The sequence below is a fragment of the Colletes latitarsis genome, chromosome 12 (genome assembly GCF_051014445.1).
Source record: "Colletes latitarsis isolate SP2378_abdomen chromosome 12, iyColLati1, whole genome shotgun sequence".
In the NCBI taxonomy this organism is placed as follows: domain Eukaryota; kingdom Metazoa; phylum Arthropoda; class Insecta; order Hymenoptera; family Colletidae; genus Colletes; species Colletes latitarsis.
This window is the reverse complement of record NC_135145.1, coordinates 25140441-25159037: the sequence shown is the minus strand read 5'-3', so window position 1 is coordinate 25159037 and position 18597 is coordinate 25140441. Positions and strand designations below refer to the sequence as shown.

The 18597-nt window shown below is 34.2% G+C and overlaps 2 protein-coding genes across 5 annotated transcripts in view; one reads left to right on the top strand and one right to left on the bottom strand.

Moving 5' to 3' along the window:
• Positions 1-18597, top strand: part of LOC143348962 (uncharacterized) — a 438943-nt gene that overhangs the window by 153760 nt on the left and 266586 nt on the right. The window lies entirely within an intron of this gene.
• Positions 1-18597, bottom strand: part of LOC143348954 (cytosolic endo-beta-N-acetylglucosaminidase-like) — a 56400-nt gene that overhangs the window by 11127 nt on the left and 26676 nt on the right. Inside the window, exons 1-2 of one of the 4 annotated variants that reach the window (XM_076779740.1) lie at positions 7574-7883; positions 24-683 (exon numbers count right to left, since the gene is read on the bottom strand). In XM_076779740.1, the coding sequence (XP_076635855.1) occupies positions 24-291 (268 nt within the window). In that variant the 5' untranslated portion in view covers positions 292-683; positions 7574-7883. Of the gene's footprint in view, positions 1-23; positions 684-7573; positions 7884-17800; positions 17945-18597 lie in introns of those variants that run through there. The other 3 variants (XM_076779736.1, XM_076779737.1, XM_076779738.1) reach the window with 3 other exon arrangements.

Below are 18597 nucleotides of genomic sequence, written 5' to 3'. Positions count from 1 at the left end.
AACATCCAAGGTAAGAGACTCACCGAGGAGCAATTGTCCACAGGAGGTGAACATGAGCAGATTGGAATCATCCTTGGACTCTGAGCTCTTCAGCTTCTGTCGTTCGTCCGGATGCTGCTGCGTGTGTTGCTGGTGCCGTTGCTTCTCAGAAATGAGGATGTCCTTCGAGTGTTTCGACTCCAGGCAACTCTCAGGCTTCGAATCCGAGGCACTCGAGTCCTTCGAGTCCTTCGAATTGCTCGAGTCCTGACTCCTGACTGTCGAGTCGAGTGCAATGCTTGGGTTCTCCATGTTTGGGCCTCCAGAAACCTTTCAATGGGCCACCATCACTTGCCTTCGAACGTTCCAGGAACGTTTTATCATTTACTTTTGTCTCCCATGAATCTCGTACTGGTTACCCTCTATTTTCCTTCTATATTCAATGTCTCCAACGGTCTACTGAATCGAGTCGGGTCAGAGTTCATCGATTCGTCCCCCGCGATGTTTCGGGGCCCAGATTGCTATCTATTCTCCGCAAATGTCGCGTTTGTTAAAGTTTAAGGGTGATTCTCTGCGCGGAGTGGCATTTTCGTGGAGATTCGACGCTTTTCAGCTTGTTTGATCCGACTCTTCGTGACTGTGGCTTAAGAGAAAAGGTCAATAGACGCTGATCCGGTTGACACGGTCTGGTGAATCCCAGCGATCTGTAAATAAAGTAACAATTACATTATTTACCATTTAAAAATGGTGAAATTCTTCTCGAGGAGGACATTTGCGCTTTTAACGACGAATTAAGATAAAAAAAACCTTCAACTTTATGTTTGGTGGTTTATACAGGTTAAAATAAGACGAAAATGAAGAATACCAATTTGTTGATGGAGGCTTCGTTAAAAAGTTATTAACATTTAAAGTTTCACACCTTCTCGAATTTTTTTCTCGAAAATGGGTAATATTTCGGGGGTATGTCTAATGACCCAAAATGCTTGTAATGGACCCACGTAATTAAATATAATTTTTTCAGAACGATTTGAAATTTTTTAATTTTGTCAAAAAATTTCACATCTCGAATTTTTTTCTCGAAAATGGTTAGGATTTCTGGGGTATGTATAATGACCAAAAATGATTATAATTGACCCTTGCAACTAAAAATATTTTTTTTTTAACGATTCGAAATATTTTAATTTTGACAACAAATCTGTTCAACTTTGTGAATTTTTTTCTCGAAAATGGTTAGGATTTCTAGGGTACGTCTATTGACCAAAAATGATTATAATTGACCCTTGCAACTAAAAATATTTTTTTTTTAAACGATTCGAAATATTTTAATTTTGTCAAAACATTTCACATCTTTTTGAATTTTTTTCTCGAAAATGGTTAGGATTTCTGGGGTATGTATAATGACCAAAAATAATTGTAATTGACCCCCACAGCTAACGATATTTTTTTCAGAACGATTTGAAATTTTTTAATTTCGTCGAAAAATTTCACACCTTCTCGAATTTTTTTCTCGAAAATGGTTAGGATTTCGAGGGTACGTCTATTGACCAAAAATGATTATAATTGACCCTTGCAACTAAAAATATTTTTTTTTTAACGATTCGAAATATTTTAATTTTGACAACAAATTTGTTCAACTTTGTGAATTTTTTTCTCGAAAATGGTTAGGATTTCTGGGGTATGTATAATGACCAAAAATGATTGTAATGGACCCCCACAGCTAACGATATTTTTTTCAGAACGATTTGAAATTTTTTAATTTCGTCGAAAAATTTCACACCTTCTCGAATTTTTTTCTCGAAAATGGGTAATATTTCGGGGGTACGTCTAATGACCCAAAATGCTTGTAATGGACCCCCGTAATTAAATATAATTTTTTTAGAACGATTTGAAATTTTTTAATTTTGTCAAAAAATTTCACCTCTTCTCGAATTTTTTTCTCGAAAATGGTTAGGATTTCTAGGATACGTCTAATGACCCAAAATGCTTGTAATGGACACACGTAATTAAATATAATTTTTTTAGAACGATTTGAAATTTTTTAATTTTGTCAAAAAATTTCACACGTTCTCGAATTTTTTTCTCAAAAATGGTTACGATTTCTAGGGTACGTCTATTGACCAAAAATGATTATAATTGACCCTTGCAACTAAAAATATTTTTTTTTAAGCGATTTGAAATTTTTTAATTTTGTCGAAAAATTTCACCCCTTCTCGAATTTTTTTCTCGAAAATGGTTACGATTTCTAGGGTACGTCTAATGACCCAAAATGCTTGTAATGGACCCACGTAATTAAATATAATTTTTCCAGAACGATTTGAAATTTTTTAATTTTGTCGAAAAATTTCACCTCTTCTCGAATTTTTTTCTCGAAAATGGTTACGATTTCTAGGGTACGTCTAATGACCCAAAATGCTTGTAATCGACCCTTGCAATCGAAAATATTTTTTCCAGAACGATTTGAAATTTTCTAATTTAATTGTTAATAACTTTTTAACGAAGCCTCCATTAACAAATTGCTATTCTCGATTTTCGTCTTATTTTGCCCTCTAGAATCCCCCACGGAAATGTTAAAATTTCTCCCACGGAAACACCCTGTATAATAGCTGGTAATTAGTTTATTTTCAAATTAATTGTTTGGCAAAGTTCTTTTCAGTATTAACTCATATCATAACTCAATCTTATTACCCATAATTATCAACTGTGATTTTACCAGTAATAATATGCCCCTTAAACAATCAGTAAAGAACAACAGAGTGGAAATTCAACAGAATATTTTGTCAAAATTAAAATTACCACTCGAGACTTAATTTCGAATAATCGACTCGTAATTTTGGTCTTTACACATCTCGATTCCCATCGCTACTCGAAACGCGTCGTAAATTAGCCCTGTTACGTCTGCTGGAGGGAAATAAGACACAGTACTCGATGTCTGTAAATCAAGTACAGTTAAAGCGGCCATTACGGAAAAATTCTGTGGTGCACGATGTGCAGCGACCTTGAAGTAACACGAACTCATCCTTGTTCCATGAATCTACGAATATTTCCACGATTAAACTGTACTTTCATTCGATTCCACGTGTTCACTCGATGAAAGAAACATTTTCAAAAATTGAACAATTCTACATTTCACACAAATTTCTATTAAGTACGATTTAGAATTTTCAATTGTGGAGGCCAAGGAAGATAAAAAATTCATATAAATGGTCCAAGAGAAATTGCAATTAATAAACTGTGCTATCCTGGAGATTCTAAAACTATGTGTTTTGGTAATGTACTTTCTACATTAAGCTAATCTCTGCGTTTGTGTTTCTGAAAGTAAGCTAATGTAAAATGCCATTGAAATGATTCTATTACCAACGATTTCTTTAAACAATTCAGCAACGCAATGGATAAATAATTCTAGTATTAATTGATCCATTATCACATTCATGAGTAATTTTATTGGATGTAAAATTGATTTTAACGAGCTGGGTTAACGGATTTTTTAAGTCACTGCATTAAATATCAGAAGTTTGTTAAGCTGTGAAATATTTTCCTTGGTATATTCAAAAATATCACCTTCTTTAGTGTGATTTATTTAATATCGAAATAAAACTACGAATATATAGATGGAAAATAAAATTATCAGGTTTTATTAACACTGAAATAGGAAAAGGAACTTAAATACCATTAAATGGAAGATTTAGAAGCTTTAGAAGGTTTAGAGGCTTTATATTTTCTTGTAACAAACAATTAGTGAGTTTAAAATGTAGTATAAAAGTGCAAAACAATGGAATAATACTAATTATGTAAAATATTAGAGTTCTAGTCATTTGGTTGCAATTTTTGTAGTAAATTTTGTAAACCAAATATTAATATTACAATTTACAAGCATAAGATAAAACAATTTCTGAATTTTTCAATCAGTAACAGATTTAATACCAAAATTGTTTGGTAAATTCTTAGATTCATTGTAATTTTGATAAATTTGTGTAAAAAATTTATATTAGAAAGGAAATATTGTCCTCTTCAGAATATTAAAATAAAATTCTTAAGAATTATGTATATCTACTAAAATATTTTTTATCTATAGAAGAAAAATAGCCTCGAATTTTGAGTATAATTTTAAAATTAAATTAACGTTTGAATGTCGCGTGAATTTTTATGAAAAGAAATTCTATTAAAAAGTACATTTTTGCCAGTTCTTCTCTACTGTTATTTATTAAAAATTAAAACGACAATAAATTTGCAATTATTTAGCAGTATTTTGGAAAATATTATATTATATTTTCTCTCTAAATTCTCCAGTAATGATGCTATTTAGCTGATACGTGAAAACGTAGAAAACATCGTAGATTTTAACGGCGTCGCTCTGCGTTAAATATTTCACGGTAGACGAAACTAGCGTGTACGGTAAATTTCTAACCGGAAAAGAATCTCCGCGTAAGCTGGAGAAGAATCACAATGAAATACGAAGGAACACGCAACGAAAATTCGCGTCGTACATAACAAATAATACGACTGTAATACGAACAGTTTCCTATATTTTTAAAAGTCGAAAAACTTTCATATTCTTCCTAAATGACAATTTTTAACAATTTACATTATATTCATGCAATTGCAGGTGTGTTTGTGGATTAAAAATGTTAAAAAACATTCCAAAAAATGAATTAATACCCATAATTGATCCCTCCAATCAAAAATAATCTTTTTGGAATGATTTGAAATTTTCTAATTTTGTTGAAGAATTTCAAAGCTTCTTGAATTTTTTTCTCGAAATTGGTTAGGATTTCTAGGGTATGTCTAATGACCAAAAATGCTTGTAATTGACCCACGTAATTAAATATAATTTTTTTGGAACGATTTGAAATTTTCTAATTTTATTGAAAAATTTTACACTTTCTTGAATTTTTTTCTCGAAAATGCGCAGGATTTTTGGGGTATGTCTATTCACACAAAATGGTTGTAATTGACCCTTGTAACTAAATATAATTTTTTTGGAACGATTTGAAATTTTCTAATTTTCTTTGAAAAATTTTACACTTTCTTGAATTTTTTTCTCGAAAATGCGCAGGATTTTTGGGGTATGTCTATTCACACAAAATGGTTGTAATTGACCCTTGTAACTAAATATAATTTTTTTAGAACGATTTGAAATTTTCTAATTTTATTGAAAAATTTTACACTTTCTTGAATTTTTTTCTCGAAATTGGTTAGGATTTCTAGGGTATGTTTATTCATAAAAAATGCTTGTAATTGACCCTTGTAACTAAATATAATTTTTTTAGAACGATTTGAAATTTTCTAATTTTATTGAAAAATTTTACACTTTCTTGAATTTTTTTCTCGAAAATGCGCAGGATTTTTGGGGTATGTGTATTCACACAAAATGGTTGTAATTGACCCTTGTAATTAAATATAATTTTTTTGGAACGATTTGAAATTTTCTAATTTTCTTTGAAAAATTTTACACTTTCTTGAATTTTTTTCTCGAAAATGCGCAGGATTTTTGAGGTATGTGTATTGACAAAAAATGGTTGTATTTGACCCTAGAATCTAGAAATAATTTTTTTAGAACGATTCGAAATTTTCTAATTTCGTCGAAAAATTTAGGCACCAATTCCCTGTCGATTTTTCTTAGAAATTCGTTTTCCATTTTTAATAAATTTGTCTTACGTCCTACGGAAATTTGGTTTAGTACTTTTTTATAGGTATCCATGAGCTCTACTTTCATACTAAATTTCAATGGAATAGATTCAGTATTGTAGAAGTTATGGGCATTTGAAGTTTGGACCATTTTTATGGTGTTTTTTTCATTTTGCGGGGTCAAGGATCAACTTTTCGAATATTTTTATAATTGCTATATATTCTACACTAAAATACGCGGCGTTTGGCGTTTCGAACATTAAAATCGACCAAACCGTTCAGAAGTTATGGTGTTTTAAAGATTTGCATGAAATTTACAGGAAGAATTGAAATTATATTATCAGTCAGGAATTTTTTTCTCGAAAAGGGATAGGATTTCGAGGGTATGTCTAATGACCAAAAATGCTTGTAATTGACCCACGTAATTAATTATAATTTTTTTAGCATGATTCGAAATTTTCGAATTTTGTCGAAAAATTTCACATCTTCTCGAATTTTTTTCTCGGAAATGGTTAGGATTTCGAGGGTATGTCTAATGACCAAAAATACTTGTAATTGACCCACATAATTAATTATAATTTTTTTACAACGATTTGAAATTTTCTAATTTTGTCGAAAAATTTTACACTTTCTTGAATTTTTTTTTCGAAACTGGGTAGGATTTCGAGGATATGTCTAATGACCAAAAATGCTTGTAATTGACCCCCGTAATTAAATATAATTTTTCCAGAACGATTTGAAATTTTCTAATTTAATTGTTAATAACTTTTTAACGAAGCCTCAATGAGCAAATTAATATTCTTGATTTTCGTCTTATTTTGGCCCCTAGAATCCTCCATTAAAATTTCCCCCAGGACTAACTGAACACCCTGTATACAACAGTTGTATTTAACAATTTCACGAAATTTTAATGAATTTTTATAACTATCAGGAACTATTTTCAAATTTCAGCTCTGAATAGTTTCATAAAGACTCAATGACTACTATTTGAAAATTCTATGTTATCAATCCAAGTATTATACAAGTTATAAAGAAGTTAAATCATCTTATTAAGTACAGTTTACAAGAAGTGGAGTATTATCTATTAACTATTAAAAAGTTTCATTTTCCTAACATATTCAAGTTTTTATATCCCAAAACTTACAATAAATACTTCAAACAAAAGACAGGAACTGTTACGAATCCCTAAATAATTATCAGAAATATAAATAAACAAACTCGACTGTTTTTAAACAGTTCTAACTCTTTAAATTTTAACTCATTAACAACAGATCATTTTGATTAAACCTTTACTATATTTTACTAACAATTCCTTCAACATGTGTACACTAAAAATATAATAACTATTTTCGTAATTAATATAGTTCATAAACAAACTTGTCTGTTATTAAACAGTTCTAACTCTTTAAATTTTAACTCATTAACAACAGATCATTTTGATTAAAACTGTACTATATTCTAATAACAATTCCTTCAACATGTGTACACTAAAAATAACTATTTTAATAACTATTTTCGTAATTAATATAGTTTACAAACAAACTTGTCTGTTTTTGAACAGTTCTTTAAATTTTAACACATTAACAGATCATTTTGATTAAAACTACTATATTCTACTAACAATTCCTTCACCATGTGTACACTAAAAATATGATAACTACTTTCATAATTACTATAGTCTATCAAAATTTTCAGAAGTCATACCTGGATAACAGAATCTTTTCTTATTATCAAAATTACTACAAAATCACACATTTACAACGAGAATACTCGTTCCCCAGACCAAAACAGATTTCCCAGCCAGCAGTTGGACATTTAAGATGTTAGTAATAGAAAGTCTTTATCTTTGGTTGGAATCGATTAGCAAAGCAGAGGAGTCGAAGCGAAGGGGGCACTGTGGATGTCGATTTCACGGCGAAGCTGTCGGTGAACCGGCGCTGGGGCACAGAAAGATCGCGAATTAACGTACCCAGGTCGCCTCAGCTCGCTCGTCCCTTGGTCCCCCCTGTTCGCACTTCACTGATCGAGTATGTCACGCACTTTGTTACGTTCCCGGTTACACCTGTCGATCACGATCGAGCGATCCGCGGCGGGCGATAAATCTGGCTGGTTGCGTCCCGATTTACTCGGTAGAACCGGCTGCCTGTACACCCGATCGGTGACTGGAGCGTTCCGTGCAGGTTGCTCGCGACTGGAGCGCCTTTCTCCGTCTCTCTTCCTTCGCCAGAGGTGAATCGCCTCCACCTTCTCTCCTCTCTCTATTTCATTACCAGACTATTCTTTCCTCGCCTCGGGAACACCTCGAAAATTGCTCAAGACCGATCAGCAATTTCGCGGCTGACGCGCTGGCTGCACGGAGCACCGTGGGAATTACAATACTGCCTCGCTATCTGCAATCGAATGTGGATCGACAGATTTCAGATAGAGAGGTATGCAGAGTGTTCCACCGATCCTGGGGAAATTTTAATGCCGGGTTCTAGAGGCCAAAATGAGTCGAAAATTAAGAATAACGATTTGGTGATTGAGGCTTCCTTCAAAAGTTATTAATGTTTAAAGTTTCAACTGTAATGAATTTTTTTCTGGAAAGGGGGTAGGATTTCGGGGGTATGTGTAATAACCAAAAATGATTGTAATCAACCCCCACACATAACAATATTTTTTTTAGAACGATTTGAAAAATTTTAATTTTGTGGAAAAATTTCACACATTCTCGAATTTTTTTCTAGAAAGTGGGTGGGATTTTGGGGGTATGTCTAATGACCAAAAATGCTTGTAATTGACCCACCTAATTAAATAGAATTTTTTTAGAACGATTTGAAAAATTTTAATTTTGTCGAAAAATTTAGGCACCTACCCCCTGTCGATCTTCCTTAAAAATTAGTTTTTTATTTTTAATAATTTCGCTTGATGTTCTACAGAAAAGTTGTTTAATACTTCTTTGTAGGTACCCATGAGCTCTACTTTAGGGAAAAGTTTCATTGAAATATATTCACTATTATAGGAGTTATGGCTGTTATGGTGAATCGCCTCCACCTTCTCTCCTCTCTCTATTTCATTACCAGACTATTCTTTCCTCGCCTCGGGAACACCTCGAAAATTGCTCAAGACCGATCAGCAATTTCGCGGCTGACGCGCTGGCTGCACGGAGCACCGTGGGAATTACAATACTGCCTCGCTATCTGCAATCGAATGTGGACCGACAGATTTCAGATAGAGAGGTATGCAGGGCGTTCGACCAATCCTGGGGAAATTTTAATGCGGCATTCTAGAGGCCAAAATGAGACGAAAATTAAGAATAACGATTTCGTGATTGAGGCTTCCTTCAAAAGTTATTAATGTTTAAAGTTTCAACTGTAATGAATTTTTTTCTGGAAAGGGGGTAGGATTTCGAGGGTATGTGTAATAACCAAAAATGATTGTAATCAACCCCCACAGATAACAATATTTTTTTTAGAACGATTTGAAAAATTTTAATTTTGTGGAAAAATTTCACACCTTCTCGATTTTTTTTCTCGAAAGTGGATGGGATTTCGAGGATATGTCTAATGACCAAAAATACTTGTAATTGACCCAGGTAATTAAATATAATTTTTTTAGAACGATTTGAAAAATTTTAATTTTGCCGACAAATTTAGGCACCTACCCCCTGTCGATCTTCCTTAAAAATTAGTTTTTTATTTTTAATAATTTCGCTTGATGTTCTACAGAAAAGTTGTTTAATACTTCTTTGTAGGTACCCATGAGCTCTACTTTAGGGAAAAGTTTCATTGAAATATATTCACTATTATAGGAGTTATGGCTGTTATGGTGAATCGCCTCCACCTTCTCTCCTCTCTCTATTTCATTACCAGACTATTCTTTCCTCGCCTCGGGAACACCTCGAAAATTGCTCAAGACCGATCAGCAATTTCGCGGCTGACGCGCTGGCTGCACGGAGCACCGTGGGAATTACAATACTGCCTCGCTATCTGCAATCGAATGTGGACCGACAGATTTCAGATAGAGAGGTATGCAGGGCGTTCGACCAATCCTGGGGAAATTTTAATGCGGCATTCTAGAGGCCAAAATGAGACGAAAATTAAGAATAACGATTTCGTGATTGAGGCTTCCTTCAAAAGTTATTAATGTTTAAAGTTTCAACTGTAATGAATTTTTTTCTGGAAAGGGGGTAGGATTTCGAGGGTATGTGTAATAACCAAAAATGATTGTAATCAACCCCCACAGATAACAATATTTTTTTTAGAACGATTTGAAAAATTTTAATTTTGTGGAAAAATTTCACACCTTCTCGATTTTTTTTCTCGAAAGTGGATGGGATTTCGAGGATATGTCTAATGACCAAAAATACTTGTAATTGACCCAGGTAATTAAATATAATTTTTTTAGAACGATTTGAAAAATTTTAATTTTGCCGACAAATTTAGGCACCTACCCCCTGTCGATCTTCCTTAAAAATTAGTTTTTTATTTTTAATAATTTCGCTTGATGTTCTACAGAAAAGTTGTTTAATACTTCTTTGTAGGTACCCATGAGCTCTACTTTAGGGAAAAGTTTCATTGAAATATATTCACTATTATAGGAGTTATGGCTGTTATGGTGAATCGCCTCCACCTTCTCTCCTCTCTCTATTTCATTACCAGACTATTCTTTCCTCGCCTCGGGAACACCTCGAAAATTGCTCAAGACCGATCAGCAATTTCGCGGCTGACGCGCTGGCTGCACGGAGCACCGTGGGAATTACAATACTGCCTCGCTATCTGCAATCGAATGTGGATCGACAGATTTCAGATAGAGAGGTATGCAGGGCGTTCGACCGATCCTGGGGAAATTTTAATGGGGCATTCTAGAGGCCAAAATGAAACGAAAATTAAGAATAACGATTTGTTGATTGAGGCTTCCTTCAAAAGTTATTAATGTTTAAAGTTTCAACTGTAATGAATTTTTTTCTGGAAAGGGGGTAGGATTTCGGGGGTATGTGTAATAACCAAAAATGACTGCAATTGACCCCCACAGATAACAATATTTTTTTTAGCATGATTTGAAATTTTTTAATTTTCTGGAAAAATTTCACAACTTCTTGAATTTTTTTCTAGGAAGGGGGTGGGATTTTGGGGGTATGCCTAATGACCAAAAATGCTTGTAATTTACCCACCTAATTAAATATAATTTTTTTAGAACGATTTGAAAAATTTTAATTTTGTCGAAAATTTTAGGCACCTACCCCCTGTCGATCTTCCTTAAAAATTTGTTTTTTATTTTTAATAATTTCGCTTGACGTTCTACAGAAAAGTTGTTTAATACTTTTTTGTAGGTACCCATGAGCTCTACTTTAGGGAAAAGTTTCATTGAAATATATTCACTATTATAGGAGTTATGGCTGTTATGGTGAATCGCCTCCACCTTCTCTCCTCTCTCTATTTCATTACCAGACTATTCTTTCCTCGCCTCGGAACACCTCGAAAATTGCTCAAGACCGATCAGCAATTTCGCGGCTGACGCGCTGGCTGCACGGAGCACCGTGGGAATTACAATACTGCCTCGCTATCTGCAATCGAATGTGGACCGACAGATTTCAGATAGAGAGGTATGCAGGGCGTTCGACCAATCCTGGGGAAATTTTAATGCGGCATTCTAGAGGCCAAAATGAGACGAAAATTAAGAATAACGATTTGGTGATTGAGGCTTCCTTCAAAAGTTATTAATGTTTAAAGTTTCAACTGTAATGAATTTCTTTCTGGAAAGGGGGTAGGATTTCGGGGGTATGTGTAATAACCAAAAATGATTGTAATCAACCCCCACAGATAACGATATTTTTTTTTAGCATGATTTGAAATTTTTTAATTTTTTGGAAAAATTTCACACCTTCTCGATTTTTTTTCTCGAAAATGGTTAGGATTTCGAGGGTATGTCTATTCACCAAAAATTATTGTAATTGACCCACGTAATTAAATATAATTTTTTTAGAACGATTTGAAAAATTTTAATTTTGTCGAAAATTTTAGGCACCTACCCCCTGTCGATCTTCCTTAAAAATTTGTTTTTTATTTTTAATAATTTCGCTTGATGTTCTACAGAAAAGTTGTTTAATACTTCTTTGTAGGTACCCATGAGCTCTACTTTAGGGAAAAGTTTCATTGAAATATATTCACTATTATAGGAGTTATGGCTGTTATGGTGAATCGCCTCCACCTTCTCACCTCTCTCTATTTCATTACCAGACTATTCTTTCCTCGCCTCGGGAACACCTCGAAAATTGCTCAAGACCGATCAGCAATTTCGCGGCTGACGCGCTGGCTGCACGGAGCACCGTGGGAATTACAATACTACCTCGCTATCTGCAATCGAATGTGGATCGACAGATTTCAGATAGAGAGGTATGCAGAGTGTTCGACCGATCCTGGGGAAATTTTAATGCCGGGTTCTAGAGGCCAAAATGAGACGAAAATTAAGAATAACGATTTCGTGATTGAGGCTTCCTTGAAAAGTTATTAATGTTTAAAGTTTCAACTGTAATGAATTTTTTTCTGGAAAGGGGGTAGGATTTCGGGGGTATGTGTAATAACCAAAAATGATTGTAATCAACCCCCACAGATAACAATATTTTTTTTAGAACGATATGAAAAATTTTAATTTTCTGGAAAAATTTCACACCTTCTCGATTTTTTTTCTCGAAAGTGGATGGGATTTCGAGGGTATGTCTAATGACCAAAAATGCTTGTAATTTACCCACCTAATTAAATAGAATTTTTTTAGAACGATTTGAAAAATTTTAATTTTGCCGAAAAATTTAGGCACCTACCCCCTGTCGATGTTCCTTAAAAATTTGTTTTTTATTTTTAATAATTTCGCTTGATGTTCTACAGAAAAGTTGTTTAATACTTCTTTGTAGGTACCCATGAGCTCTACTTTAGGGAAAAGTTTCATTGAAATATATTCACTATTATAGGAGTTATGGCTGTTATGGTGAATCGCCTCCACCTTCTCTCCTCTCTCTATTTCATTACCAGACTATTCTTTCCTCGCCTCGGGAACACCTCGAAAATTGCTCAAGACCGATCAGCAATTTCGCGGCTGACGCGCTGGCTGCACGGAGCACCGTGGGAATTACAATACTGCCTCGCTATCTGCAATCGAATGTGGACCGACAGATTTCAGATAGAGAGGTATGCAGAGTGTTCGACCGATCCTGGGGAAATTTTAATGCCGGGTTCTAGAGGCCAAAATGAAACGAAAATTAAGAATAACGATTTCGTGATTGAGGCTTCCTTGAAAAGTTATTAATGTTTAAAGTTTCAACTGTAATGAATTTTTTTCTCGAAAGTGGGTAATATTTCGGGGGTATGTCTATTCACCAAAAATTATTGTAATTGACCCTTTTAATCAAATATAATTTTTTTAAAACGATTTGAAAAATTTTAATTTTGTGGAAAAATTTCACACCTTCTCGATTTTTTTTCTCGAAAATGGTTAGGATTTCGGGGGTATGTCTATTCACCAAAAATAATTGTAATCAACCCCCACACATAACAATATTTTTTTTAGAACGATTTGAAAAATTTTAATTTTGTGGAAAAATTTAGGCACCTACCCCCTGTCGATCTTCCTTAAAAATTTGTTTTTTATTTTTAATAATTTCGCTTGATGTTCTACAGAAAAGTTGTTTAATACTTCTTTGTAGGTACCCATGAGCTGTACTTTAGGGAAAAGTTTCATTGAAATATATTCACTATTATAGGAGTTATGGCTGTTATGGTGAATCGCCTCCACCTTCTCACCTCTCTCTATTTCATTACCAGACTATTCTTTCCTCGCCTCGGGAACACCTCGAAAATTGCTCAAGACCGATCAGCAATTTCGCGGCTGACGCGCTGGCTGCACGGAGCACCGTGGGAATTACAATACTGCCTCGCTATCTGCAATCGAATGTGGATCGACAGATTTCAGATAGAGAGGTATGCAGAGTGTTCGACCGATCCTGGGGAAATTTTAATGCCGGGTTCTAAGGGCCAAAATGAAACGAAAATTAAGAATAACGATTTTGTGATTGAGGCTTCCTTGAAAAGTTATTAATGTTTAAAGTTTTAACTGTAATGAATTTTTTTCTCGAAAGGGGGTAGGATTTCGGGGGTATGTGTAATAACCAAAAATGATTGTAATCAACCCCCACAGATAACAATATTTTTTTTAGAACGATTTGAAAAATTTTAATTTTGTGGTAAAATTTCACAACTTCTTGAATTTTTTTCTAGGAAGGGGGTGGGATTTTGGGGGTATGTCTAATGACCAAAAATGCTTGTAATTTACCCACCTAATTAAATATAATTTTTTTAGAACGATTTGAAAAATTTTAATTTTGCCGAAAAATTTAGGCACCTACCCCCTGTCGATCTTCCTTAAAAATTTGTTTTTTATTTTTAATAATTTCGCTTGATGTTCTACAGAAAAGTTGTTTAATACTTCTTTGTAGGTACCCATGAGCTCTACTTTAGGGAAAAGTTTCATTGAAATATATTCACTATTATAGGAGTTATGGCTGTTATGGTGAATCGCCTCCACCTTCTCTCCTCTCTCTATTTCATTACCAGACTATTCTTTCCTCGCCTCGGGAACACCTCGAAAATTGCTCAAGACCGATCAGCAATTTCGCGGCTGACGCGCTGGCTGCACGGAGCACCGTGGGAATTACAATACTACCTCGCTATCTGCAATCGAATGTGGACCGACAGATTTCAGATAGAGAGGTATGCAGAGTGTTCCACCGATCCTGGGGAAATTTTAATGCCGGGTTCTAGGGGCCAAAATGAGACGAAAGTTAAGAATAACGATTTCGTGATTGAGGCTTCCTTCAAAAGTTATTAATGTTTAAAGTTTCAACTGTAATGAATTTTTTTCTGGAAAGGGGGTAGGATTTCGGGGGTATGTGTAATGACCAAAAATGATTGCAATTGACCCCTACAGGTAACAATATTTTTTTTAGCATGATTTGAAATTTTTTAATTTTGTGGAAAAATTTCACACATTCTTGAATTTTTTTCTAGGAAGTGGGTGGGATTTTGGGGGTATGTCTAATGACCAAAAATGCTTGTAATTTACCCACCTAATTAAATAGAATTTTTTTAGAACGATTTGAAAAATTTTAATTTTGTGGAAAAATTTCACACCTTCTCGAATTTTTTTCTAGAAAGTGGGTGGGATTTTGGGGGTATGTCTAATGACCAAAAATGCTTGTAATTGACCCACGTAATTAAATATAATTTTTTTAGAACGATTTGAAAAATTTTAATTTTGTGGAAAAATTTCACACCTTCTCGAATTTTTTTCTCGAAAATGGTTAGGATTTCGAGGGTATGTCTAATGACCAAAAATACTTGTAATTGACCCACGTAATTAAATATAATTTTTTTAGAACGATTTGAAAAATTTTAATTTTGTGGAAAAATTTCACATCTTTTTGAATTTTTTTCTCGAAAATGGGTAATATTTCGGGGGTATGTCTATTCACCAAAAATTATTGTAATTGACCCTTGTAATCAAATATAATTTTTTTACAACGATTTGAAAAATTTTAATTTTGCCGAAAAATTTAGGCACCTACCCCCTGTCGATCTTCCTTAAAAATTTGTTTTTTATTTTTAATAATTTCGCTTGATGTTCTACAGAAAAGTTGTTTAATACTTCTTTGTAGGTACCCATGAGCTCTACTTTAGGGAAAAGTTTCATTGAAATATATTCACTATTATAGGAGTTATGGCTGTTTGAAAATTGGACCATTTTTTGGGGGTTTTTCTAAAATTACGGGGTCAAGGAACAACTTTTTCATTAATGTTAGTATTTCTATATATTCTACACTAAAATACGCGGCGTTTGGCGTTTTGAACATTAAAATCGCCCAGTCCGTTCAGAAGTTATGGGGTTTTAAAGATTTGCATGAAATTTATGGGAAGAATTTTTGACCTGGAATTATATTTTCGGTAAGGAATTTTTTTCTCGGTAATGGTTAGGATTTCGAGGGTATGTCTAATGACCAAAAATGCTTGTAATTGATCCACGTAATTAATTATAATTTTTTTAGCATGATTCGAAATTTTCTAATTTTGTCGAAAAATTTCACCCCTTCTCGAATTTTTTTCTCGAAAATACGTAGGATTTCGGGGGTATGTCTAATGACCAAAAATGCTTGTAATTGGCCCACGTAATTAATTATAATTTTTTTAGCATGATTCGAAATTTTCTAATTTTGTCGAAAAATTTCACCCCTTCTCGAATTTTTTTCTCGAAAATGATTAGGATTTCGAGGGTATCTGTGATGATCAAAAATGATTATAATAGACCCTTGCAATCGAAAATAATTTTTCCAGAACGATTTGAAATTGAATTTAATTATTAATAACTTTTTAACGAAGCCTCCATCATCAAATTACTATTCTTGATCTTCGTCTTATTTTGGCCTCTAGAATCCTCCATTAAAATTTTTCAAAAATTATATCAGACTCACGAAACACAAAGTATGTTTCCCTCAAACGAAGAGACCCTTAAAAATTCAAATGTCACCAATTAAATTAATTAATCTAAACGTGTCTTCCCTCGAGCGTCATCGCATTTCACTTTTCCTTTTACGCGAACTTTCGATCTATTAGCATGAGCCTCCTCGTATTAATTACGATTTCGACGTGCGCAATTTATGCATACATACGTGCTTTCTCCTATGTGTTATGACTTCAATGAACAGAGTAATTAATTCCAGTTAAAACACAAAGGACCCGTAATACTCACAAATATTACTCCAAACATCGACAGTACCTGATCTCGAATATTATGCTTTTATAACCAACAATAAATCCCATATTTCTCGCAGTTATTCAAGATCTACTGCTTATAACAATTACTATACTTCTACTGCAAGCACCAACTACAGATCAAATACAAATAACCGATCAAACATAATAAAAATCATATTTTAAAATATTCGTGGTCTCGTGAGGTGCGAATTAATTAGGGGAGACATTCTTTTATAGCAACGTAATGGCCGCCATGATGCTGCAAGCACCAAGTAAAGATTAAATACAAATAATCGATTAAACATAATAATAAAAATCACATTTTAAATATCTCAAGTAGAGTCACAGTCCATTGCAAATAGATTATTCGATAAAATTATTCATGGCCTCGTGAGGTGCGAATTAATTAGGGGAGACATTCTTTTATAGCAACGTAATGGCCGCCATGATGCTCTAAGCACCAAGTAAAGATTAAATACAAATAACTGATTAAATATAATACAAAAAATCATATTTTAAATATCTCAAGTAGAGTCACAGTCCATTGCAAATAGATTATTCGATAAAATTATTCATGGCTTCGTCAGGGGCAAATTAATTAGGGGAGACATTCTTTTCTAGCAACGTAATGGCCGCCATGATGCTCTAAGCACCAACTACAGATTAAATACAAATAATCGATTAAATATAATACTAAAAATCACATTTTAAATATCTCAAATAGAATTCAGAGCACCACAGTCCATTGCAAATAGATTATTCGATAAAATTGTTATGGTCAGGTGCGAATTAATTAGGGGAGACATTTTTTCCTAGCAACGTAATGGCCGCCGTGGTTTCTAATACTTTCTAGCGACAGGTGCGAAGTGAAACGTCACGGCAAATTGATTTTCCAACAGTGATCGATGGCTCGCGGAACAATACAACGATCATTATCCCGTGCAATTGACACTTATTAAAAATGTTGCAACCATAAACGATCGAGCCTGGATTTCGTCGCAGAAACCGTTAGTAGAACCTCAGTCCGAATGTTCTTTTATTCGTACGTTTATCGATGATGCATGACTTGCAAAATACTCTTTCATAACGGTCGAAACCAACGTTGGAATAATTTAACGACACTGGCGGTAACTGTCCATAATGGCGTCGACACGAGACAATTCAGTTGCAAAAATAGAAATATCTACTGCATCGAGAAAATTACCAACTATTCAGTCGAATAATAATTTTAAACTGGCGATTTATTGCACACAACTGCAAGATAAATCGTTTCGAAGAGTTCAGGGACCTGCAAATTGCTGTTATCTGTGTTAAGCTTGGAAGAGATTTTCAGAATTAAATCCCTGCCTTCAATTTAACGTTAATTTTTGACGAACAGGCAGTTATTTACTTTAATTATAGTAATAGTTAAATCGTACCTTGGCTCAAATCCTGTGGCGCTCATGTGGCCGCGCGATGGCGCTCATGTGGCCGCGCGATGGCGCTCATGTAGCCGCACGATGGCGCTGTACGCTGGGAATCCCATAAACGAAGCTCTCCACGCTCTGTAATTTCGCTGTATGCTTTATAAAACCCGAATAAATTACTTTCGGGCCACAAATCCTCATCACTGATCAATATTCCCAATAACAAGCCAAAATCGTTAGTAAAATATTTTATAATTGATATTTTACTTTGCTAGATTCAGAGAAATCGAGTGTTCCGTATTTGCAAAGGTTTTTAATATCTTTTAGCAAGAATTTTAAGTCCTGAAATCAAGTTCATCGACAAGATGGAGTTGCTCGATTGAAATTTAAAGATTTTTTCGCTGGCCGTCGTTTGTTGCGTTACGTGCATGGCGCATCTTACGGTATTCTCGACGTTAGCTTCACTCATGCATTCGCTTATGCATCACCGTGATCCGTATACACACGAATGCACACGGGAACGTTGATTCCGCGTGGTTTAGAGTTCGTCGTACTCTGGGTATCGCGTTCAGCTCGCTGAAACCCTCAAAGATCGCTCGAAAACCAATTTCATTGGACGAAAGACAGTGGACGGGGACATAAGACACGGTAATTTCTTCAATTCACACTTCTGGGGCTATCGAATCATAGAAAACTGATTATAGACCTAACTCGACCCTTTCAATTTTCTTGCCAATGATCCTCCTAGTATTTTAAGTGTTTAAATTTTTGGAGAACGATGAGGGATTCGATGGTTACGATATCGTGAA